General features: G+C 38.1%; 1 protein-coding gene across 1 annotated transcript in view; it reads right to left on the reverse strand.

The window, feature by feature from the left end:
• NBAS (NBAS subunit of NRZ tethering complex) overlaps positions 1-25,740 on the reverse strand; it is a 166,661-nt gene that overhangs the window by 56,121 nt on the left and 84,800 nt on the right. The window contains exons 41-44 of the mRNA XM_069011614.1: positions 11,770-11,999; positions 9,984-10,094; positions 6,418-6,668; positions 4,129-4,463 (exon numbers count right to left, since the gene is read on the reverse strand). Coding sequence (XP_068867715.1) covers positions 4,129-4,463; positions 6,418-6,668; positions 9,984-10,094; positions 11,770-11,999 — 927 coding nt within the window. The remainder of the gene's footprint in view (positions 1-4,128; positions 4,464-6,417; positions 6,669-9,983; positions 10,095-11,769; positions 12,000-25,740) is intronic.

A 25,740-nucleotide genomic window follows, 5' to 3' on the forward strand; every position in this document is an offset into this window, starting at 1 on the left:
TAATTACACATTTGGCTCCCGGGTTCTCTGCCATATCCAAGTGACACACAAGTAACAGCAGCTGCCTATTGCTTTGCTGGCCCATCACTGCCTCCCCTTACTCTACTGACATACTGGAACAGCAGGAGATATTCTGATATCTGTTTTTTAAGTTCCTGCAATGGTACCTCTGAAGCTGAACTCATGTAGCCTACACTGCTATGTAGCCAACATCCCACTGCCCCTTAGCACTTGAGACTTTTCTCAATTGTTTCTGACCAAAAGGGGTTTTTCAATGGAGATACTGTTCCACAAGAGTAACAGTGGAGTGCATCTCATCATCTCCCTGACTACTCTCTCTCTCTCCTTTCCCACCTTCCCCTTCTGGTATTTTGAAAGAGTGGAAGAGAGCTGAGAGGGCATGCAACATTTGTTTTTTGGGTTTTTTTGCCAATACACCTCTCAGCACTCCTAAAAAACCCACTTCACTATCTCACTGTAAGCTTCCTCTCAAATTTCCTCTATGTGAGAAAGCTCAGTTGTCTCCATGACAGCACAAATTATTTCTTGATGACTATGGTTTTTTGCATTCTGACTAAGAATCAGCACTTCCATGAAATACCTAAATGTGCATCTGTTACAGGAATAGGAAACTGATATAATAAAGTATTTGGCCATAGAACTGGGCTGAGAAGAAAGCACTGAATTAGAGATTAAAAGAGTGAGCACATGACCAAGGCAGCCTCAAAACACTTATGATTTAAGTAACAGGTGCAAGCCAAAAGGCAGCTTTTATGTATGAAGCATTTTTCAGATGAAAGGTAGAGAAAAGAGACCTCAGAGATAAGTTTCCAGGGTCTACAATGATAATTTCTCATTGTACAATTCTACTTGAAAAGGATCAGTAAAGTCAGTATTTCCTTCTCGTCTTTAGACAAGTCATGACCTTGCTACCTCAGTCCAGGGTCAAGTCTTGCAATTAAAATCTCAGGACAAACCTCAGTCTTTGCTCATAAACATGAAAAAGTAACATTATGAGATGAGATAAAAGGGATCAAAACACCTAAGCCAAGACAGTAGTTCTGATATAAAGGCTTCAGAGACAGCTGATGGACCTAGAGATAAACATTTTGTTCTACTATGACAGTCAGATCACAGCACAAATTTTGTGCTGACAAAGCTTCTTATCTTCCCATTTTTTTCACCAAATTCTGTTATAGATACAAGTTAGATGGGTTCTAATAAATCTATACTAATATTGTGGGAACATTAAAACAGTAATTAAAGAGGGAAAAAAACTGAAATTCACCTCATTAAACATGGTGAATAAATATCTTAGAAAAATTGTCACAAACCAAACTAAAGAAGATACACACAAAAACCCCTGAAGAACACTTTCTCTATCACCTTTTCATTTCAGATAAAGTTAGTGAAGATCTCCAGATCTTTTAATAAGGCAATATCTACAAAATCTCATTTGTCTTTTGTGCATCACAGTAAAGATACATAAGAAACCATGGGTAAAACTTTATGCTAGAAATATCCTTGCAAGTAGGTTTCACTGGGCAAAAAGAAACTCCAGATCTGGTAAGATATGTTACACACATAAAAGTACGTTCTTTCAAAACCCCACTTTCAGCCAGATGGAGATTACAACAGATTATAATTTATATTATTACGCTGCTTAGAGACCACATGCATTGGGCCAGAATACTTTCTCTGTGGAACATCTTAGTCTGCATGCAAAAGCCTGGTACTAAGCACAAGCCTGTGGAACAATGAATTTTAGGATAAGCACAAATAAATAAATCCAACCACCATAATATCTGGTGGAGGGACAACACAATGGCACAGGCAATCCAGGAGGTTCCTGGAATGCACTCATGACAACGTCCTTCTCCAAGTGATGCCAGAACCAACTAGGAGAGGTGCTATGCTGGAACTTGTTCTCACCAACAACGAAGGGCTAGGGGGGAATGTGAAGCTCAAGAGCAGACTGAGCTGCAGTGGCCATGAAGATCCTTAGTGCAGCAAGGACAGTACACAGCAAGTTCCCTGTAGCGGTGCAGGTGGCTGCAGCTACTCTTTGTCCTGAGGAGAACTCAGACAACCAGCTGTGGTGGTCAGCAAACCAAGTTTAGCAAGTAACTTGGCAGTCATGGTGAGAACCCATGAGTCCCTTGTTTTGCCTTTTGCATGTTTTCCCCTGATTGAGTAATACTTTGTCTTCTCGTTTTACGTATGAAGTTATGTATATTCATTTTCCTTCTTTAATATGTATTAGTTTTAGAAAGTTCCTTGTTCCTCAACGCCCCATTGGATCCTTCCCCGAGTCCCTCCTATGTGTTGTCCCCATTGGTTCCCTTCCTGTCAATCCCACCTGCTTGTCTCTATCCCATTGGCTGAGATCCCTTTCCCCACCTATTCTGTACCCAGTATAAGATCCCTGGACCCTCCCACCAATTGGTCTCTTTGTCCCTGTCTTTTCACCGGAATAAACCTGTGTGGAACTCGTACGGAGAGCTCCCTCTCTTTACTTCTTTGCCTTCGCCTGCTGAACAGCGACAGAGGGATACAGCCCCTTCAGGGTGAGCAGCTCTGCCCCTTTTCATTGTGTGATGGGCACTGAGTGCCGCCTTCCAGAGCAGTTTCAGCGTTGACCTCCGGGCTTCTTTGTGTTGGTACGCAAGGGGTAAAACCCCTTCTGCCGGCTCCCAGTGGCTGAAAACCCCTCCAGTTCACTACTCTGGACTTCAGGAGAGCAGACTCTGGCATCTTCAGGGATTTGCCTGGTAGAGTACCATGGGATAAGCAAAGAGGGACCCAAGAATGCTGGCTGATATTGAAGGATTGTCTCCTCCAAGGTCAGGAGTAAGGTATACCAACAAACAAGATGTCGGGAAAAACACTAGGAGGTCTGCATGGATGCACAAGGAGCTACTGGAAAAGACACCAAAAAGAAAGCCTACAGAGGGTGGAAGAAAGGACAGGTACCCTGTGAGGCAGACAGAGGAACTGTCCGAGCATCCAGGCATTGGTTAGGAAAGCTCAAGCACTGCTAGAACTAAATCTTACCAGGAACCCCAAGGGCTACAAGAAAAGCTTCTGTAGGTATACTGGTGATAAAAGAAAGCTTCACTAAGGGCATATCATGCCTAACAAATCTGGTGGCCTTCTATGACAGGGTTGCAGAATTGGTGGATAAAGACAGAGCGACTGGCGTCATCTTCCTGGATTGGTGCGAAGCATTTGACACTGTTTGACATGAAATACAAACTGGAGAGATGGATATGACAGATGGACCACTTGGTGGATAAAGAATTGGCTGGCTTGGCTGCGTGCAGGGAGTTGCATTAAGGGCTCAGTGTTCAAATGGAGAGCTGGCAAGTGGCATTCTTCAGGGGTTGGTATTGGGACTGGCACTGTTTAACATCTATGTCAAAGACAGGGACAGTGGGACTGACTGAGCCCAGAGAAGACCACAAAGATACTCAGAGGGCTGGAGCCACCTCTCCTATGAAGACAGTCTGAGAGAGTTGGGACTGTTCAGTAAAGAGAGGAGAAGGCTCTGGGAAAACCTCAGAGCAGCCCTCAAGCACCTGAAGGAGCCCTGCACGAGAGCTTTCCACAGGACATGTAGTGGTAGGACAAGGGGGATGGCTTTAAATGAAAGAGGGAGGTTTATATATGTTATGAAGTATTATGTAATTAGATTACAGGTATATGTAGATTATATATATGTGCCCTAGATTATAGGTATATATAGATTAGATAAATGGAAGAAATGCAGAAACCCCCCGCGGCAAGGAAGATGGAACCAGATGGTCTTTAAGGTCTCTTCCAACCCAAACCACTCTGTGACTATGAAATACACAGTATCTTAGTCTCTGTTGAGTGAGAACACAGGGACTTTGGGGTTCCATCAAAACTCGCATATCCACAGAGCTAACTCCCCTAACTGAATAAAAATCCCCCTTTTTTTATACTGGCAGTCATAAAAAGAAGAGGTCGGCACAGCAAGGTAGGCTTACAAATTTATCTTTAAATACTGCAAAATGAAAAATACAACATTTACTAAGACTTTCTTCTTGATACTGAACTCATATGCTTCACATGAGGACTAAAATTCTTAAAACGTTATCTGCTTACCTTTGTGACAGCTTCAGAAGAAAAAGTAATTTCATCCATGAAAGTAACAACATCATCTGGATCAAGTCTATCAAAGTATTTCGAACATATATCATATGCATGTAGCCACTCATCCATGGTTTCTGGTATTTTTTTAATGAGATGGTGATCACCATTCCAAAAAAGTTTTTGCAACCACACAGTGTAAATAGAACTTGGTGACAGCATGCCACCATCTTTTTTAGGAATTCTGGGAGCCAGTTTGGAAATAGATAAGATATTTTGACTTGTAAGGATGGGCTCCAGTGTTTCCAGAGGGTTTTCATTTTCATCTGTTAGTTTTTTGTAATTAAGACCTAGTGACAGAAGGAGAAAGAGGTAAAAGTTATTCATAATTAAAACTACTCACACTCCACAATTACACACTGAACAATGAATACACCAGTATCAGCAGAACTAAAAAGACTCTAGCCCATCACCTCTTAGAAACATATATACTGACAGACTGGGATTTTATGATGTCCTGGTGCATGTGAAATCTGTCAATCCATGGCAAATATTTTAACATTATATATCAATCCAACAAGGGGGAATGGGTTTACACTGAAAGAAGGTAGATTCAGATTAGATATATGGAAGACATCCTTCACTGTGAGGGTGGTGAGTCACTGGAACAGGCTGCCCAGAGAAGTTGTGGATGCTCCATCCCTAGAATTGTTAATTGTTCAAGGCCAGATTGGATGGGGCTCTGAGCAACCTGGTCTAGTGGAAGGTGTCCCTGTCCATGGCAGGAGATATGGAACTGGATGATCTCTAAAGTCTGTTCCAACCCCAATTGTTCTGTGATTCTATGACAAAACCTAAAAAAAGCAGATTCTCAAAGAAGCAAGAACATACATATAGTATATAGAATCAGGCTAGAACTTAAATATAAACCCTAGAAAATCTCATGCAAGTCAAGGCATAAATCTTCACTAATTTAAAATATATATTCTGATCATGGAACAGCTGGTACTTACCACTTAGCAAAAATTGCAAGGCACTAACTACAAATAAACTAAATAAGGTCAGCTAGACATAGGACATGTAGATCCATTTACATCAATATTCATATAATCAAGAGTCATGTTACTACTCTGGTTCCTAGAGGAAGAACATCCTTGCAAATTAATCTAGCAAAACCGAAAGTATTTCTATCAATTATACTATTTTATTTTCTTTACATATAATTCCTAAGGTAACTGACTTCTATTGCCATGTTCTTATTCATATACTTCAGGCCTACAACCTCTACAAACACTTAGATGTTGTTCCTTGACTCCTATCTCTAAACTATGCTGAACACTGAGAATTTTGATTAGGGGTGTAATACAAAGATTTAACTTTTTACCACACAAACTGACTAATTAATGTCTGACATATAGTCCCAGGACATTTTCTTTACTAGCTTTGAAGATAAATAATAACTTCTTGGCAGAATTTTCTTTGGCAAGCATCACAGAACTTGAGTGTTGAATAACATCAGTAAGAAATGAAGGTTATCCCTCCTCTCCAAAAAAATTATCAACTTTTTTCTTCCTGCAATACATTAATTCATATGCACTGTCTCTTTAAACTCTGTGGCACAGTTAGTGTACAATACACATGAGGTTCCAATATTGAACAATTAATTCATCCCCATAGGAGGTAATGCCATACAGCATGTATTTTTCATTCTGAAACTGGATTTGGAGTTGTACAACAAAAATTCAAGATAGTACCCAACTAACAAGCAAATTGAAAGTAGTATTCAAAATTTCAGAGTCCTTAGCAGCAGTGTATTTTACAGTAATTGTCTGAAAATGTAGGACTACAAGCAATGCTGTAATTCTGGAAAGGCAAAAGGTGACATCAAGGGTAAAACACAACATAAAATTATCCTCTTTAAGACAAACAAACACACAAAACACATGAAGTCCCTAATATATTCTTTAATTCAGACTCTTGAAAGTTAACCTGTCTTAAGTCCTTTGAGAATATTCATGTTAAACTTGTAGTGTTAAAAATCATACTCTAGGAACTTGATACTTCTCATTTAAACTTGCATCACTAACAGAAACCTGTTCTTAACTAGTTTGTTCTTGCTGTGATCAAATATATTTGCAGTAAAACAAAGAGAAGGAACTTACACCTATATTAACTGTATTCATCTCCTATGCTCACAGAAAAAAACAATTACCTGGAACACATAAACTATAAGCATAATCATGTCAATACTTACATAACAGAACAAAATACAGCAATGAAGAAAATGAACAGGCACTTTCCTACCTGGCGCAACTGCTTTGAATTTTTTCAGGAGTCGGATGTGAGTTTCAGGTTTAAGAGTATGATTTACCACTTCTGAGCAACCACAGTTTTCCAGGAGTGTAAAGTAGTAAAGCAACCGCTGGTGATCCTGGCCTTCAATACTTGGGTAAACATATTTAACCATGTGTTCATGGAAGGTTTCAGGACTGGTTTTCAAAGTCTCAAACAGACCAAGACTTTGTGCTCTTTCTTCTATTTCCAGTGTCGATAACCTGTGTTTAGAAATAACTTTTACTTAAAGGCCTGGATGTGCCATGAAGGACTCTTACAGGTGCACACCTGGGAGACAGAACAATCCTTTCCTCTCTTTAAGGTCCCACTCACAAATATTTAGGTAATTGTATGCTCTATAAACAAAAGCTAAGCAACTCCTATTTCCCGATCCTGTTATCTGTTGACTTGGATTGACATGCAGATTAAGGGTTATGAATACTGAAGTGGAATTCAAAGCAGGATTTCACATCTGTGAGTATAGCTATATGTAAAAGGAAACATATCCAAGGTATGTGTAGAGGAAGACTTTATTAAACAAACCAACCAACCACTTGTGGCTGAATGATGCTCAAAGATCCTATTGCCCAGTTATGAGTTTTCCCAATCCATTACATTCTATTTTCTGAAGTTGATGAGTACCTGTGCATACTTTGAGAGATATTATCACTGAAAATTGGCTCTTGCCCAGCAATTAATCTATTTGACACTATTATTCATGCTTAGGACACTTCGACACTTTCCCACGTTGCTTCTCAAATTGTCATCCACGAAAGCTTATGAAAATATCAGCAAGCTTTGGGTTGATCTCAGTCAGTCACACTGCTTCAGGAAATTCTTTCCTGAATCTTTTGAAAAGAATACATTAGCTCTTTCACAGCATGAGTTCAGACACCTCCAGCCGACTACATAAAAGACAATCACTCCTTTTTCCCTCAGCTGGGAGAAACATGAGTGCATATCACCTTAAGTTTATATCTTTCTCAACTTAAAGATTTACCTAAATCTGACGAAAGAAGTAACCTACATATGGTTCCTACCTCATGCCTCCCCAGAGTCCAATCATATGGCATGTTAGATAGTACATTTCATTTGGAAATCTGATGTCTTCTAATACCATTTGATTTTTCCTCTACCTTTAAAACTGATTAAATTAGAATTTCATCATTTTTCCCCCCAAGTATACATGATATAAGTTAGTGTTTCTCTTTAATATCCAAATAAAATGCCTCTGTTTCATTCCTAAAGATGATCCTGTTACAGCAAATACCACAAGCACAACCTTCTCAGTTTAAAAATTAACTGATTTCCTAGGGAGAATAAGATATTTTTAATTTATTTTTATATCTACAACCTTCCCCAAGATTGTTACCCTGGCAAGAATAAGATATTTTTGAGTTATTTTTATATCTACAACCTTCCCCAAGATTGTTACCCTTGCAAGCACTATTTTAATTCTATACATCCTTCTTATTTGTTCATTTTTCTACAGTATGAATGAAAACAAGTATGGTATTAATGGAAATAAAGCACCATTCACTCTTCATATCAGGCAAAACAGAGACTTGGATCTGATGTATTTCAAGAGTGTGATCTGACTATTTTTTTTTTGTGTTCATACCCAAAGTTCAAACTAAAGGCTAGTTGAGCATTAAATTATATGAACAGGATTGGCAGATGTTTGCTGTGTTTTTAGGGCAGGGCTGATTGTGGATAGGAAGAGTTTATGGTGTTGTTCAGAGAGATTCTGGAGGTTCTGTGATAGGCAAACAATTTCATGTTGCTGAAATCATAAATTGCATTTTATACAGTTTTGATAATCAAATGGGATCAGATTCTTCAAAAGAAATAATAACATTTCTTTTTAATTTTTAAAAAATGTCATTCTGAATGATTTTTCAGACTCATATTCCACAAAAAAAATGTAATATTTCTTTGTCATCAAGTAATCAAAGAAATAGTTAAAACAAACCATGTTAATACGAACTATGAAGCTCTTCTAAGCTTCTCCTTATGTAAAGTGGCTTATAGAAATACTGCGAATTTGGTTAAAGAGATTAAGTCTTAGAATAAACGTTTCAGTTCAGAATGAATGCATAATGAAACATGTATTATTAATGCCATAATCCCAATATTAAAATATACTGTAATGGTCATATGCTGTCAATCAATTTTAAAATGAGATTATGATACAACAAAAGCATGCTCACCAGCATATTATGCTATTATACATCAATTTGCAAGACTTTGTTTTGAATTTCACTAGGGAAAATATGGTTACTCTGTACTTCAGTGATTTCACCATTCTATGAATACTAACTCACAGAAGACAAGAACAAAGAAAATGATAGAAAACTGCTGCAAAACACTTTAGGTAATATTCTATTCCCAGAGAAGGCGGCTGGCTCTTTCACATTCACCCCGTTGTTGCCATGTTTGTATCCTGACTGTCTGTTTTGTTTTAAGCAGTAAATAATTTAGCAGCATCAAAATTCAGAGACTTCTAGATGACTTCTCTATTTTCTGGAGGAAGTGAAGAAAATCTCAGAACATTATTTCATTTTCTCCAGATAATTCACCAGGTTTTGTTTTTTATTCCTCATGTTTTATAAAATGTTTTAATCCTTTGAAATTAATAGTTAATGTTAAGAGAGGTACAAACACTGCTGCAAGCCAAAGATGTTTTAAGAATTTAACACTCGAAACAAACCAAATTAATTTGATCATGTCTGACAGAACAGTAGATAAGAACAGCTGCATTACACAGGGAGTTCTACATCACTGTCATCTCCATGTGCTATTCAGGCAAGTAGCTTGGTCTTCTATCAAATGGGTTTATTCATCTTTCAGTAGGCAAAAAGTGCCTGAGTGACAAGATGTCAGAGGTTAAAATAAATATATTAATTAACAAATAAAGGCCCCGGAGCCACTTTGGAATAGAAACCAGAAGCACCCTCCCCTTATGCCAGACCAGTGCCAGGTCTGGTCTGCCATAATCTTGTAGGCTAGAACAGTTTCAGTACAACATTCTTAAAAGAAAAAGCATGCTTCTGTCAAAAAATGAAACTGAGATGAACAGATGCACAATGTGAATAGGAAGCTCCAATATATTTATTTCCTCTACTATTCTGTAGAATAGAGGTCAATAAATATCAAAGCTCTTAAAAAATAGAGAAACTATCATGTTTCAGAACATATTACAAGGACTGTAGCAGTAACTACAAGATAAGTTGCTACTGGAAGAGAGAACTAAATATTCAAAGTTGTGGAAACCTGCATACTGAAACAAAAGTCCTTGAGTACTCTGAAGAACAGTAAATCACATACGGACTTTTAACCTTGCCTGCAACACCAGTTTTCACAGCTGGTTACAGAAGCATTACGTGGAAAAGACAAAAATTCCCATACTATCCCAACACAAGACAAATGAACACACAACCCAAACTCCACCTCCAATATAATTCATTTCTGTCACATCTTAGCATTTATTTCTGTGTCACAGAACTGTATGTGCATTTGCAGAGGAGACAACTTACCCACTGTCAGTGAATAAAAATTCCAGATGGGTCATGTAAACTTCCCAAAGTGGAACACTGTATCGCTGAGCCAAAGAAATAGCAATTTTATAGACATTTTCTTCAAGTGTTCTGGTAGAGGAGAGACATGAAAGAAAAGTTATGTTAAGCCCTATGAGACATGACATGAAAATAAATCCTTACGTTAGAAAACTCAAGATTTCTTCTTTTTAATTTTTTTTCCATAAAACAAGAACATAGAAAAAACTTTAAATAAACATACATTAAGTGTGCCTTCCTGCATTTACTTATACTTGGTGGTCCATTTGAGAAAAAAAATAGAAGAAAAAAAACAAATGACAGAGATATTCCAAAGACAGGAACCTACTCCACCAAACATTCTGGTTCTCAGTGGCAGCTTCTATTCAACCCTGTGCTAAGGCAAAAATTTCAGTTTTCATTTCGTTTCAATTACAAAGTGATGAGGGATGTAACTTGTCACAGTTAGGATTTATCTGATTTTATTGCAATACGTACAGTGTTTTAGCACAACTGGTATATAAATCCTCAAAGCTCTTTCTACAAGTTCACAGACAGAAACACTCTTAGTATTTGTAGACTAAAAGATGTGAAGATGTCCAGCTCACTCTGTCCTAAAATATTAAAAAATGCTTTTCTGTTATTGCATAATCCCTTTGACAAAACAATAGATGGAGAACATGGTAAAATATGAAAGCCTAAAGTTAACTTCATACTGATTTTTATTAAGCCAGTATAGTATGGTTCAAATAGAGACAAATGGTTCTTGTTTTCAGGCTGGCATAGAAGCAATACTGTTAAGGCTACTGCTGGGATTTTGGGGTTTTGGTTTCAGTTTGGTTGGGTTGGGTTTTTTCTCTTCAGGATAATTCCAAGAAAAACACTATCTGTGTGTAATTACTTCCTAATAGGCCTGTCATGAACAACTTCTTTAAAATGTATTTAATGTGAATACACGAGGTGGCTCTACTTGAGCAGGGAGGTTGGGCAACATGACCCCCAGCAGCCCCTTCAAAGCTCAACCATTCTGCAATTCAGTGAAAGAGGAAGATGGTATGAATGGTTTAGCTGCAAAATAATCCAGTCAATCATACAAATCTGGAGTGGCTCTTGGAGCTAATGGGATGCATTCCTCCTGGAATTTTATAAGCTATACCACAATCCTCCCTTCCTGTCTAAAAGTGGCATGCAGCGGCAGCCTAAGGCAATGGTGGTTTAAGGAAATGATACCATATAAATGAAGAACAATAATTAGCAATTTATTCATTGCCAAGATAACAACAAAAACAAGCAGCTGTTGCACAATGAAAAGCTGAAAAAAATTGTCCATTACCTCGCAAACAATCTTCTAACTTTTTTTTTTTACACACCTCTTTTCATGCCCAGCCCTGACAGCCTGTCACTCTTTGCCCGAGGACTGCCAGAGGAATCCTCACTGAAGGCTCCAGCACAGGCACACTTTGTATGTATTTTGTTGGTGTTTCACCAAGACTGGTGCAAAACCAATACCCTAATATTAGCAGTGAGTAAATGAACGGTTATGGATTCAATTAGAAGTTACAGATCCATTTATTTGAGCAACATTTCATTTAAGTAGAGCAGTTACATAGACAAAACTCCAACTGTAGCAGCATTACAGTGTAAAACTCTAAAGCAAGTAAATTATCTTTCTAAAGGTCAGCACTACTTTCAATTTACTCTTCTAATTTAAAGCTTAAAGCTATTCCATTCTAAAATAGAGAAAACAAACCTAACAGACATTACTTACTCTGCCAATCCTAGTATTGTTTCTCTCTTGTACTGTGCATCTGCTGTAAATCTCTGCACGTCCACTCCTTTGCCAAGCCCTTGCAGAGTCTTAGCTTGAGTTAAGTCCATTAGTCGTTCATTGTAGTAAAGCAGCTGATTTATCCAAGTGGAGACTTCTTCAGGCCAGTCTGCATGGGCATACTGAGTAACATGCCTTGTGACCATCTGAATCACCTTCTTTGGATCAGCCTGCAAAAATAATTGACAACAAACTAAAAAAAAAACCCATAAATTATGAACAAAATTTATCAATATATAATTAACCCCTGTGTTCAGAACTAGGAGATTTGTTTCCATTTCTAAGAAATTTTAAGTAAACAGAATTTAACATTTTCTGTAAGACCTATTTACTGTAATATTATCATTTATCCTTTCGGAATGTTTTAGTCTATTCCATATGATACAAATATTTAAAAAAAACAAACACACCTCACCAAATTAATAGTAACAAGTGTTTCACTATGACTGAATTTGTTTTTAAATTCCTTGTTTTTATTTACACTAAACTAGGCAACTGATTGGTCAAACACTGAAGTCAAAGAAAAGTTACTGAATTTCTGATATAATTCTATTATACAGAATTGAAAAGAGGAATTGATTTTACATGTTGATGAATAGCTTTTACATGCTGATACTTTCAAAGAAGTATTGCAGGATCCACAAATTACACAAGGCATTGCCTAGTCCCTGAATCTTCAAAGAATTAAATATTGATGATCTATGGACTACACCAACCTTAGTTTTGAAAATACCTTAATCACAAATAAAACTTATTTTTCTGTGTTAGAAATTACAAAGCAAGTGCATCTCTTATAAACCATTAACTTCTGTAGTCAAAAACCCTCATAGCAAAGCAACAATTTAGATCACAAAGCATGAAAAATGAATGCATGTACTGTGGAGTATTCCAAATTATCTCAAGATCTGGACAGTGGCTATGTCTAGGCACCTCCACTTGACCAGAGATGTGTATAATATGTAAACACTTGGCTTACTCAATACCTTGATTTCTCTCTTCCATGAAAATGTGGCCACCAGCAGCTCAATGCCAAAAGGAAGCACTGTGACTTCTGTGTGGCATCCACTGAGGAAGGAGGACCCCCAGAAAAGCCACCAAAAATATGTGGGGATGCCAGTGTAGTTGAAATATTTTGTAAAAGAAACAGCTGATTTAACCACTGTGATCTCAAAAATGTTGAGTGTACCAGAGCAGTATACTTTGGTTTTTTACTACAGAATTATTCTGCTACATTAGAAGAAAAACTGTGAACATTAACTAGAGTGCACAGCTGGGTAAGTAAAACATGCACCAAAGTTTAAACCTTAAGGCATGCTTTATTTTTTCCATGACTTGTTGGTCATTCTAAATGGATTTTTTTTTTCAAGTCTTAATTGACAGGCTGCTCACCAAGTCACATTAAATGCTAAAGGGCATCCTTTTTCCTCTCCCCATGATACACTTCCAAAGCCCTCCAAACATTGCAAACTCATTGGTTTTATAAACAAAATCAGTACTTCTTTCAAGGCTGCTTAGGAGATTGGGAACAGAATAATAAAACCTCATATAAAGAGACAGGCAAGCAGAGCAGTGCCTCTACAACACAATTATATCAGCTGGAAAGCCATCCACTGCTTATTATGTACCCTGGTATCTCATTTTATGTGATACACTAGAAAACAGAGCATGGAGACAGCGAAAGTCAGAGCAAGACAAGGAAACATGTTTAACATAACTGCCTAAAACCTCCAGTCCACTGAGAAAGGCAGGTTCCTCTGACAACCTATGAGAATAAATTTGCTCTCTATTGTTAGGTTTCCACTCTCTCACATTAAGTCCCCATTTGTTATATCTCCATGAAATCACTTGTTTGTAATCTTCCATGCTGCCTGTTTGTAGTCCCAAGGAACACCTTATTTGGAAATAATGTCTTGGGGTCTATTGATCTTACTAATGACAGACTTAGAATAAAAGAATCATACCCTGTGTGAATACCCATGTATATATAGCCACACGTATATAATGCAAAATAAAGTGCAGACACTTCAGTCTAGAAGATAAAAGTTATACATTTAGATTAAGAAAACACAACTGAAGTTTTTTTACTGCAAGCTATTGCCAAAGATTGTCTTATTTTCTTTGCCACCAGAAATCTTTCAATCAAGCGTTATCCTCTTATCTCTTAAAAAACCTATGGCCCAAACTATCACAGCATATGAATCCAAAATTAGTTTAGAGAAATCCCAAAGTCTTCTGTTTGGTATCAAGCTGCAGAGAACTTTTATGTCATAATTTTAAGTATTCATTTCCTTAATATCTTCACATGTTTAATAGTACATATCTTTTAGAAGACAAGCAAAACGATTTCTACCTCCATTAGATATCTAATTCAATTAGGCATGATTCTTGTTATAACAAACAGTAACAGAGACAAATCACTACAGCTGTATCACCAGTTTTCAAAAAACGTTTTAACAGTTTTTAATTGAAAAGACCATAACAACTAGCTAGTTATAGTACCTGGCCATGAAGAAAACCAGCAAAATCAGTCAAGTCTGAATCTTACTGCAGCATTCACAGTTTATAAATTCTAGGACTTTTTTCAAATTGTAATAGACAGCAATTTGTGTAAATACAAATTAATTTTGACAAGTAATACCAGTAAGATGCCATATTCAACTTGTTCCCTTTCTAATGTTACCTGTCAAAAACCACACCAATAACCCCCAAACAGCTCTGACACAATTCTCTCTGTTGGTTTTTCAGAGTCCTTCAGACAGTTAGAAACCGTGCTTAGGTGTTCGACTCCCTGATTTGCCAGATAAATCTCCTCCAGTACTCCTAGACAGACATTTGAACAAGACTTTCTCTCCTGTGATCGTTGAGAAAGGGCATTTTACATACCTACACAGTAAACACAGGGTAACTTTCCACAGAAGCCACAAGAGCTGACCCAAACGTACTACACCCTTAACTCAGAAGCCTCCATAGCTTTGCCAAGGGAAATCCCTCAGGAACACCTCCCAATGCATTTTACTCATCTAGTGGGCTAACATTATATTTGTGTTGACACAGGCCTTATTTAGGAATTAAGAAAAAAAAAATTAAAAATGGAGAGAAAGGAAAAAGCACACATCACTTTAGCAGAAAGCTAATTTAATTTCATGCTATTAGGTGTGATTTACCCAGCACAGATCAGGTATCTATCCCTATTGCCCCACTGGTCATTACCAATAAGCCTCAGCTGGGATTCAGCGTCCACCTAAGTACATCTTTTAAAGCAGCTATTTCTCTTTGACCACCCTCTGGAAGTGACACCTGTGAAGCCCCTCCATCTGTGTGCCACTGTGACAGAGTAAAAGCAACACTGGTTTTAAAAGGAGATAGGAGTTTTCATCTTAGAATGTCTTCACTCTTATGCCTGAATTAATCTTCAATTTTTGGGTTTTTTTTTCCTGGCAAGTTGGTTTGTCTTTTTCCTCTTCCAATCTATTTAAGACTTAATTCACGCATACATGTCAGAAACAAATAACCAAAAAAAGTATGAGCTATTATGCTGTTCCTCTCCAGCTCAGGAAGTGGCAATCATTTTACAACTATGGTAATACTAATAAAAAAAAATAAAAGAACAAAATAAAAAACAAAACACTCCACTGTGAACCCTTTAGCACTGAGATAATATTAGATCACTGTAAGGCTATTTGGATTGCTTACTTCTTTTAAGACCAAGAATCCATCCAATTCTTCAAAAAAACTATATTATTCTTTTAATTCTTTTTTTCATGTAAATCATCTAGAGAGTGCAATACAGAAATGTTCAGAAAAACCAATCAGAAAAACTGCTTAGATCAGCAGAGGTCAGTCCACTCATAATCACCTCAAAGACAAAACTGACACTGTGGACCTTTCTGGATCGAGGTTGCAAAGCATTTCCATCACCTTTTGAACTGTAATCTTTTGGCAATGGCCAAAAGCTGCAACTGCGGTCAGCCACAGAAATCCGAAGGGAAAGGCAGAGGACACATTCCCTTGTGCCCAGATCCTTGCAACACCAGGTTTGTTTTACAACATTTTAAGAGATCCTAAGAAAGAAATCATGCTCCAGAGGGAGTTAGTTACGTACACCAAGCAAAATCCTCATGGTTATCAAAACAAGGAGATGACAGCACATGAGCAAGGGAGACCAGGTAGCAGGGTGCAACATTCCTGCTGCAGACACAGTTGTCCTTTGCCCATTTCCCTACCTCTGCAGCTGCTGCCCATCACCAGTGTAGCTGGGAACCAAACCACACCTCTAGAATGCATGCGTATTCCAGGAAGAAGAGGAGAGCTCTCCCTAATCCTTGTAGCAACTGCCACAGTCCCTGCTGCAAGAGATTCAATGTGCTACAAATTTGATGGAAGGGAAGGCAAGAAAAGAAGAATCAAGTGAAGCACATGAGACAATAATTTTCCTCACATACTGAAGCAGGAAAAAAGATTTACAGGAATGAAATAGTTCACTCAGGAAGAAAAATCCTGAACATGCCTGCTCACTCAAGAAATATACTCCATCTCTCCACAGGACAGCTTTTCATTAATTAAATTGATGACACTTGTCTTCAAGTTGTATTTTTGTCATGCTGTGAGTCAAGAGTACATTAACTTAGATACAGCATCACATGAATTTGGGGTGGCCAACCTTCCGTATCACAGCTGTCTCACATCTGATCTGCCCAAAGCAAAAGATAAAGCATATGGCTAAAATGGAAGACCAGAACATCTCAGAAATAAACCTTTACTATCACATCACTCAACTGCAAGGATACCTCAACATTATTGTCCTTTTGCTGCTGCAGCTACATGTATTGTGTGACACCAGTTTTGTTCAGGATCAGCTTTCACAACCATTTTTTAAATGGGTACAGGAAGCAGCAGATCTCATCACTCACCAGTGAAACCACACCAGGTCAATATATAAGAATACCTACCAGAATGCCTTTTCTAAGCTACAAGATGCATCAGGATCAAGTTGTACAAACTTCTTTAAAAAATTAAGTAGAGAATCCATTGCTCAGCTCATCTCTATTATTAAACCTATGTGTCTTAACCAGTCAGACATTTAAACAATATTCTCTTTCAGATTTAAAATCCTAAATCATCCATCAGAAGTTTTTGTAACATACTCTAAGGTCTCAGCTATATTTAAGTATAATGGTTTTAAAGCCTACTCATACTCTTAAAAAAAATGCTTCTGACCACAGTATGGTACATGGTACTGCAAACAAGATATTTCCTACTGTACTAAAAAATTTGTATCTGGATCATGTAGATCCATGTGTGTAGATCCAGAAGTGCCAGGAATGCAGCTGTGGACTCAAATTTCCTAGCCTCCCTTCCTACCTTTACCACAGATTTCATGCAGATTTCTCCTTTTTTCCAAGAACCGAATGTCTTAAAGTTTCATTTCAGATGCATGACTGTATTCATGCATTATATATTATTATTTTATATATATATTATATATAATATATATTATGAATTATGTAATCCTGGATTACAGCACTGCTGTTCAGTAATAAAACATAAAAGTGATTGGAAATGTTGTCCAGGCAGTTGTTTCTATAGTTATGTTAAGTGATTTGTGTTTGAAGAGTTGAACAAATTGCTCTAGTGTTCTGTTCTCATAGAATCACAGAATGGTTTGGGTTGGAAGGGACCTTAGAGATTATCTTGTTCCAAGCCCCCCTGCCATGGGCAGGGACAACTTAAACTAAACCAGGTTTCTCAGAGCTCCATCCAACCTGGCTTTCAAGACTTCCAGGGATGGGGTATCCATAGCTTCTCTAGGCAGCCTGTTCCAGTGCCTCACCACCCTCCCAGTGAAGAATTTCTTCCTTGTATCTAATCTAAACCTACCCTCTTTCAGTGTAAAGCCATTCTCCCCCATCCAGTCACTTGTATATCCCGGACCTCTTGTAGCTCGTTCAGGTACTGAAAGGTGCTATGAGGTCTCTCCAGATCTTTCTCTTCTCCAGGCTGAACCTCAATTCTCTCAGACTTTCCTTGTAAAAGAGGTGCTTCACCCCTCTCAGCATCTTGGTGGCCTCTTCTGGACTTGCTGCAACAGGTCCATGTCCTTTTTTAGGTTGTGGGCCCCAGAGCTGGATGCAGCACTGCAGGTGGGGTCCCACCAGAGTGGAGGGGCAGAATCCCTTCCCTCACCTGCTGCCCACACTGCTTTTGATACAGCCTAGGACACAATTTGCTTTCTCAGCTGCAAGCACACATCTCTGGCTCATGTTGAGTTTCTCCTCAGAGAAACACTCTTTTGCTTTGATTTCTATCAGCTATTCCAACAAGAATGAGGAATAATTTGTCCCAAGAGTAAATGTTTTTATAGGTTTTTTCCTACCTTGTGTTCTCTTACAGATTTTCTGATTGCTAAGTCAGGTTTAGGGAGAAAAATCTCATCATTTCACCTGACAGCTCTTTTAGTAAAAATAACCCATGATATATAAAAGGTTAAAGTGTCAACTGAAAGAACATCTCTGAAAATAGAAAATTACTACATGGTTTTGAGTGAAGTGCCTACTAAATTCATAGCATAATTCATTTCCTATTTGCAGTCAGCATTACTCTCAGTAAATAAATGCCATACTTTAGGTAATTATCCTAACCTTCTGTCCATCTCCCTTTTCTCTAAAAAAAAAAAAAAATTGTACTTTCTCTTTGAATAAATGATGCTATTGTCTATTCTTTCAGAATACGTCTTTAATCTTGACCTATATGGTAGCAGCTCTAGTCATATAAAGACATTGGGACTGCTACTGTAGAACTCTACTGCAGTATTATCCAGTTTTAGTTTAAGTACAATACTGTTTCTTTTTAATTTGCACAGTTACTTGACTAGATACATGCAAATATTGCTATATCTTACTAATTTAATGGTTGAAAACTAGATATCCCATGAACTACAAAACATTGAACTTCCTCTTCCCTGACACTTAGTAAAATGCCAAAAGTCAGCTATTTTTCATCCTAATCCAAGAGCACTGCTAGCACTTCTGAGAAGCATCACAGGTTTCTCAGTGACCACCTTATGTTATTGGGATGTACATTTTCATGAATAGCTTCCTGAGCTAAATACAGAGGCCAATCTAGAATTCAGCCTCAATTCTCCAAGAAGAAAAAAAAAAAGCACCCACCAACCCAAACCAACCAACCCTACCTAACCCAACCAACATAACCACAAAGAACCAAACCACTTAAAAACAAAGAGATGGAGGAACCTACTCTCTCACTCAATGCAAGTTAAGCAGTCTGAAAAGTAACCTGTACTGTCAACTCAAATGAATAAAATTTTGCATCTTTATTATTAGATGATTAGCAAATTTCAAGCAGGCTGCCTGCAAAACTCATGATGCTCACTGACTGGAGAAAACAGTTACAGAAGCATGGAGAAGGAATGTAAAAGAGGAGATAAAGCTGCTTGATTAGGGTAAGGCTGCTTCATAAGCTGCTGGTCACCTTTGTACTGCTTCCCAGAGAGGAACAAAACCCTTCCCAAGAAGGAAAAGCATTAGCACTTATCCCAGCTATCTCCCTCACATCAAAAACCACAACCATGTCCCCAGAGAAACATGGGCAAGCTAAACCTCAACCCTCTGCTGAAATGAAAGGCTAGTTTGAAGATCCTCTTTTCTAAAAGAAAATTTCTGAAGAGCTGTCTAAAGCTTGCTCTGCTTTCAGAAGTAGGATTCGACAGAAGAGCTCATATAACCCTTGAGAAAAAGAAATAAGCAAGACTGTAAGCATCTCATTTCGTAAGTACACTTTATCTTGAAGAAATGAAACAGGGGGTTGGGGGCAGCACCAAACAACTATTTAAAAAGAGATCTTTTCTCAGTCACCTACATATTATTTGGTCCCAACTAAGAACGGCAATACTTTGTCATGTTGTGTGCTTAACAAAGAAAGACGAGGATCTGTGAAACACTGACTTATCTATATCAAACACACCTCAACCAAAAGAATCTAGTTATCACAGTCCGCCTGCAATGTCCCTAATTGCTGGATTAGTATTTCAGGGATCATACCAGAAGATGGTCAAAACCAACCACAATCGCTGCTAGTTCAGGAGAGCTTACTTGAGCTTTAAGCCTTTGGACACACCAGGATTGAGTGAGTTCTCCATTTTTGTTAGCGTAGATATTCACTCATTTAGAAAATGTGTGATTATGTGTTGAGACATCACTGAACAACTAGCAAATCAATGAGGAAAAGTCACAAAATATGACAACCCAGAAAGGAAATTAAAAGTGATAAAAAAATGCCTGGAAAGTGTTTTATAAAGAATGGTAAAGCTGAGAGTAAAAAGTTCTGAAAATTGCTCAAAATCAGGACACCAGCTAGAAAAGTGTCACGATCGCACAGAGAAGAGGTGTAGAAGGAGCACTCATGGCTAAGTCCATAGCAGTGGAAATCAAGAGATCTTTGTGTCAGCCCTCACTGCTGAAGGTGTGGGGAGAGAGCTCAGAAGAGCTAGATGAGTTAGGTGAGTGTGGAAGGTGTCAGTTATACGCTTGCACACCATGACCAGCTGGCATTCATCCCTCAGTTCTGAAGGAACACAAATGTGAAATTACGTTAAACGGCAGGCCAAGGTGCATCAACAAACATTAAAAGTAACATGCCAGAGTGCAAGCTCCATCTGAAAAAAATAGGATGTAAAAGGGATCTTCATAGGCATTGTGGCCCAGCAAGTCAGATGTGCATTCCCAGTAAGACAGCAAACTGTATAACAAATAATAAGACCCCTGAGCATTGAGAGATCAGCGGGAAAAGGTCAGCATGGACTCTGTAACAGGAAATCCACTCTTTACTGGCTGGAGGGCTATGAGGGTATCAAAGAGCACATGGACAAAGGGAACCTAATACACAAAAATTTTGCAAAATACTTTCACAAGTTTTCCCACTGAAGTCCAGCCAGGAAACTTAAGTGGCAAATGGATCAGAAAAATGGTCCTTTCACTAACTGAAATGTGGTGAAACAAGAGGTAGAAGCTTGGAGATCACCTTTCAGAAAGGAAAGAGCCAGCAGCAAGTTTTGCAGGGGCAGGTTTTGAGACCACTTTTATTCAGAATCCATTACTGGTGATCTAAAGAAGGATTCTGATGATACTAAGGTCTTTGAATTCTCCCTATACCAGTTCTTAGTCTGCCAGGTAGTCTCATTTGTGGCGCCTTCTGCCACTGCCCTCCTTTTCCCTGGTTCTCCTCTCCATCACAGACTCCACACACATGAAGGAAGATCAACGGGAGAGAGAATAGTGCAAAATAAATTCAAGGAATTACACTTTCATCTCTCCCAGTTTTGCTTTTCTATCAGGTATGCACTGGACTTTGAAACAGAAGCATACATCAAATGATACAGATTCACCCTCAAGTATTAATGAATAATAGTATCTGAACATGTATAAGTAAACAGCATGGTATATAAAATTATAAGAAGTATTAGGCATAAACAGCAGCATGAAAGGGAAGTGGAACAACCCAAAGACCAGCAAAGACACTTGAACTCAATGCAGAACATACAAAAGAAAATTCAAACAGTAAAGCAAAAGGGAAAAATTATACTGCCAAATGGAACTTGTTGGTTTTCACCATCACTAACCAAACAGAAAGAGGGGCTGAAGAGGAGACAAGGGACTGAATCAGGACTTAAAAATGGTCACATTTTAAGTCAATCACAGCTCAACAATAAAGAGCACTACCATTTTACTATCTACAGCAGCCTTAGTGTTAGCCACTGCGTTTATGGATGAAAAGTTGAATGTCCAGACAGAATGAAACAGGACTGTCTGACAGTTTGTCAGTTTTGCATGTTGGTTATGTACATGATCTAAAGCATCATGTACATAAATCCAAACTGAGATTAAAAACCTATTTCTTGTATGCTGAAGTCATAATTTAGGAACCTGACAGGATATGCAAACCAATATGCAACAGTTTAATGAGCATTCAATTCCCAATGACAGATTACCTCATGTGTACAGACTTAACCTTTAGCTCACTAGAGTGCCAGGTTAAAGCCATGAGACCTCATCTAGCATGGGTAATACATCTGTTATCAGATGCATCAGATCTGCCTCCCTCCCTCTTCCACTATGTAGCCTTCTTATAAAATACTTATTTCCATTTCAAATTAAGTCTTAGTTTTCAACACCCTATATTAGGAATATTACATAAAACCATAGCAAATGGACCATAGCTGGGAGTTTTACTTCTCTGGATTAACGTAACAGTATCTATAATTTATACCAACCTTATACAAACAAGCAACAGAACCATCTTGGGAGCCAGGTCAAGCCGGCAGAATGAAATCCTGGCAGACCAACAGAAATTTCCATACATTCAGTCCCAAGTTCAAAGCACTCCTCTTTCAACCTAATTCTGCCTCTTAGAGATGTTGATAGAGGCTTTCCAAAGCAGCAAGCAACAGAAAAGGGAAGCAGATTAAGGGCACAGAGCACAAGTTCACTGTGTAAATGTACCCTGTTGCATAGTGGCTAAATATGTATCAGGCTAAATATATATCAGGCTACTTAACTTTGTGGGACTTAACTCCCAGCTTCTTCACCAACTCCAGGCTGCAACAAGAGAAGAATCACTAAGGAGAATCTCTGAGCTTAAATTTCAACATATTGTCAGCTGCAATGCACAAAAGGACAGGAATCAAATTCATCTTCTTGAATGAAAAGTAACATGTAAGGGAAGAAAATAAAAAACTAAGAATTTTCTGCTGACAGCAACTTTCCTCATCCACTATTAAGTGCAAAATTCCTGTTCCCCCTGCAACTCAGCGGTATTTGTTGTAACTGTTGTTTAATGCTCCAGGAAAAAGCTTGCCCCCTCAGCTGTGGTCAGTAAAATAATCCTCTTCAAAATAACAGAAACACCTCACCAACAGATTAGCATGAGGACAGGAACATAACATTATAATTAACCTCAGGATAATTAAGCTTTTTCACTCCCTTATAGGGTATACAGCTTATTCTGGTCAATTATCAGATCACCAGGATAATACAAATGAGGAGGTAAGTTGCTAACAAGAAGAATTACCCAGCAAATTTCTTGCTCAGCTGTACAGCTTTTCTTCTTGTTCATCAAGACTGGCAATTAGTGAGAGGTGAATCGGAGTGGCAGTGGGGCAACAGCCTTGATGTTGTGCAAGCAAGGTTCAGCAACAGCCAAACAGGCATGTTACCAAACCTAGCAGCCACAAATGCAAAAGCACAGCACTACAGGGACTGCAACAAAAAGTTAATCCCAACCCTGTCCAGCCCATTACAGACCTAAAGCAAAAATAAATATAGGTCTTCAAAGGGCAGTTAGTCTTCTCACACCAGTATATTCCACACACAATCCATTTCTGGAAATTTTGTTCTATTCTTCTGACCTTTACCTGCAGTTTTCTTAGGTTGGAGAGTTCCTTTAACATATTCCTCAGGACAAGAGAGTAATATAGCTCAGATGCCCTAAACTGTGACTGTTATGTTTATGTTATCATAACAACTAAAATTTGAAGTTGTCTTGGGCACAAAATTAAAGCAGTACTTTACAGCCAAATCCCTTTGTTTGTCCTTAAAGCAAAGGAGTAACTTTATCAGAAACTGAAATTTCCTTTTGGACATCGATAGTACAAAAAGTGATAGTGAGAATTTCTGGCAATTTATGATTCTGGTTTCATGCACAGGTATTAGCTGCCAGTATTTCAAATCACAATTAAAACAAACAAACAAAAAAATCAAGCCTTCATGCAACAGACCCAATCATTCCTTCCAAGTGTCTTTCTTGACTAACCAGCAAATCTCGAAAGTCTGTCCTAGTATATGGAAGAGGAGCTGAGCTCTCCTCCCATTCCCCATTATCCTTGTAACATTAAGCTCTGTCATTTCCATTCTACCAACATTTCTCCTGTTCTGCCAGAGGTCCTCATGAACGCTTTTCAAACAATGTCATTTTACAACGAGAAACACAGAAAGCGTAGACTTTTCCATGCTTCTATACAGTCTCTTATCAATTCAGCTAGAGTTTTCCAACAATACACTTGATTCACTGGACTAGAAAAATCGTACCTACTGTGACTCAGGTGCCGGTAGGCAGACATAAATGCTCTATGACCTTGAGGATTCACCTTGTGAGCATGTAGTTGAAGTGCCGGATTTACATCATTACTGACCATGTAAAGAGTGAGAACAGGGGAAAACAAGGATTGGCTATGCACCTTCACCCACAAAAATGCACTCAGATACCTTGTAAGAATAATGCACAGCTTTGAAGCAGTTAAAGGACTTAGGAACACATTTCTGCTTTCACAAACAGCCACAACATAAACGTGATGCAAGACACCAGTGACGTGAGTCGGAAGATAATCTGCTATGGAATGACATCTCCAACTGACTGTGACATGCTCATGAAAGTTTGAGATCACTTTTCTTTTCCTTCCAAAGAACTCTTAGAAAATATAACCCTGTCCCACCAAACCCCTGGCTAAGTCTACTCCCATGGACAGAAACTAGAATGGCATTGATGAAACCAACTGGCAGGTGGACCTATTCTTTATTACCAGCATCTATGATGTAAATTTAAACAAATGCCTGTTTTGCAGTATAAACCAAGCATTTAACTCTGGTGTTTAGGGTTTTTGGTTTGGGTTTTTGACCAAAAAAAAGCATGTTTATTTTGGTCAAAAGTGTCTTGTTTCTATTTCTTGTTTTCTACTTCAGTGACATTCCTTCGCTCAAAATACCCTTGGAATTAGTAACAATGAATCATAAATTATTATTTACCTATGTTATTTTCTTACTGGCATCCAGGACAGTTTTTGTGTCTTTTTTTTTTTTCCCCCTTTTTTTTGGTGTGCTCACTCAATCTTCTCATACAGTTGTTTTCAAAAGCTACTATTTAAGAGCAGCTTAAACATAGAACCTACTCTTTCTAGCAAACAACCTAGAATCCAATATTTACCACAGTCACATACAGTATTTCACCAAGGATGGAACTAAAGATTAGCCAAAGATCACATCACAGTTAAGAGACAAACTACATGGTGCCATTGATAAGACTTTGCTAATTAAATGGCAATTGGAGTACAAATAGTTCAATCTAACATCTCTGTCCTCATTCTCGTAACTTATGCTTTCCAAAGCCTTCTCAGCTCTTCCTGCAGAATAGGACTGTTTGAAAAAGCTAAAGTAAGGAAAAAAAAAACCAACACAAAAACCCATAAACTTTTTTCATCAAAGTTGTCTTGAAACAGGACGACTTACAGGCTCAAAGAAATCTGATTAACAAACATGAATTAATTTCTCCCAACCAACATATTTTGCAAGCCCCACAGTTGTTTTCCTTTAGCATCTAAGCAGAAGACAGTAAAATGCAAATCTCAGCAGGAACATGGAAGGCTTCCTAATTGCAGAATTGGGCGAGTATCAAAAGAGGCTTTCTGCTGCAAATCAGGAGTTACTCTTAACACAGAAAGAAACAATTCTCCTCTCATGCCATAGTGATGATTACTGGTCTTCCTTTTCAGAAAAGTTTTGATCAGAAGTGTTCTTTTCGCTACAATTGAGAGACTGGCTGAAAACCAAACAGACCAGAAAGCGTCTGCACAGGAGGAAGGAACTGGTGTAAATTCAGAAATGCTCTCTTGGAGCAGACAAGAGTTTTTATGCAGGTATCTCAGTAAGAATGGCAATTTGTGCCTTATTAAACTTTTGTATGTTACCTCTTCCATTTAGTATGGACTTCACCATGGAACTGCTTTAACCACTGGTGATGGAGAAGGGGCAATGCATGGCCATTCCAAAACCAGAAACTTGTCAAAGGAAATAAAAAACATTCCTCAGTGAAGGAGGATGAATTTTCAATGCACCATATGTAAACTGA

Source organism: Aphelocoma coerulescens, chromosome 3 (genome assembly GCF_041296385.1).
Source record: "Aphelocoma coerulescens isolate FSJ_1873_10779 chromosome 3, UR_Acoe_1.0, whole genome shotgun sequence".
Taxonomy (NCBI): domain Eukaryota; kingdom Metazoa; phylum Chordata; class Aves; order Passeriformes; family Corvidae; genus Aphelocoma; species Aphelocoma coerulescens.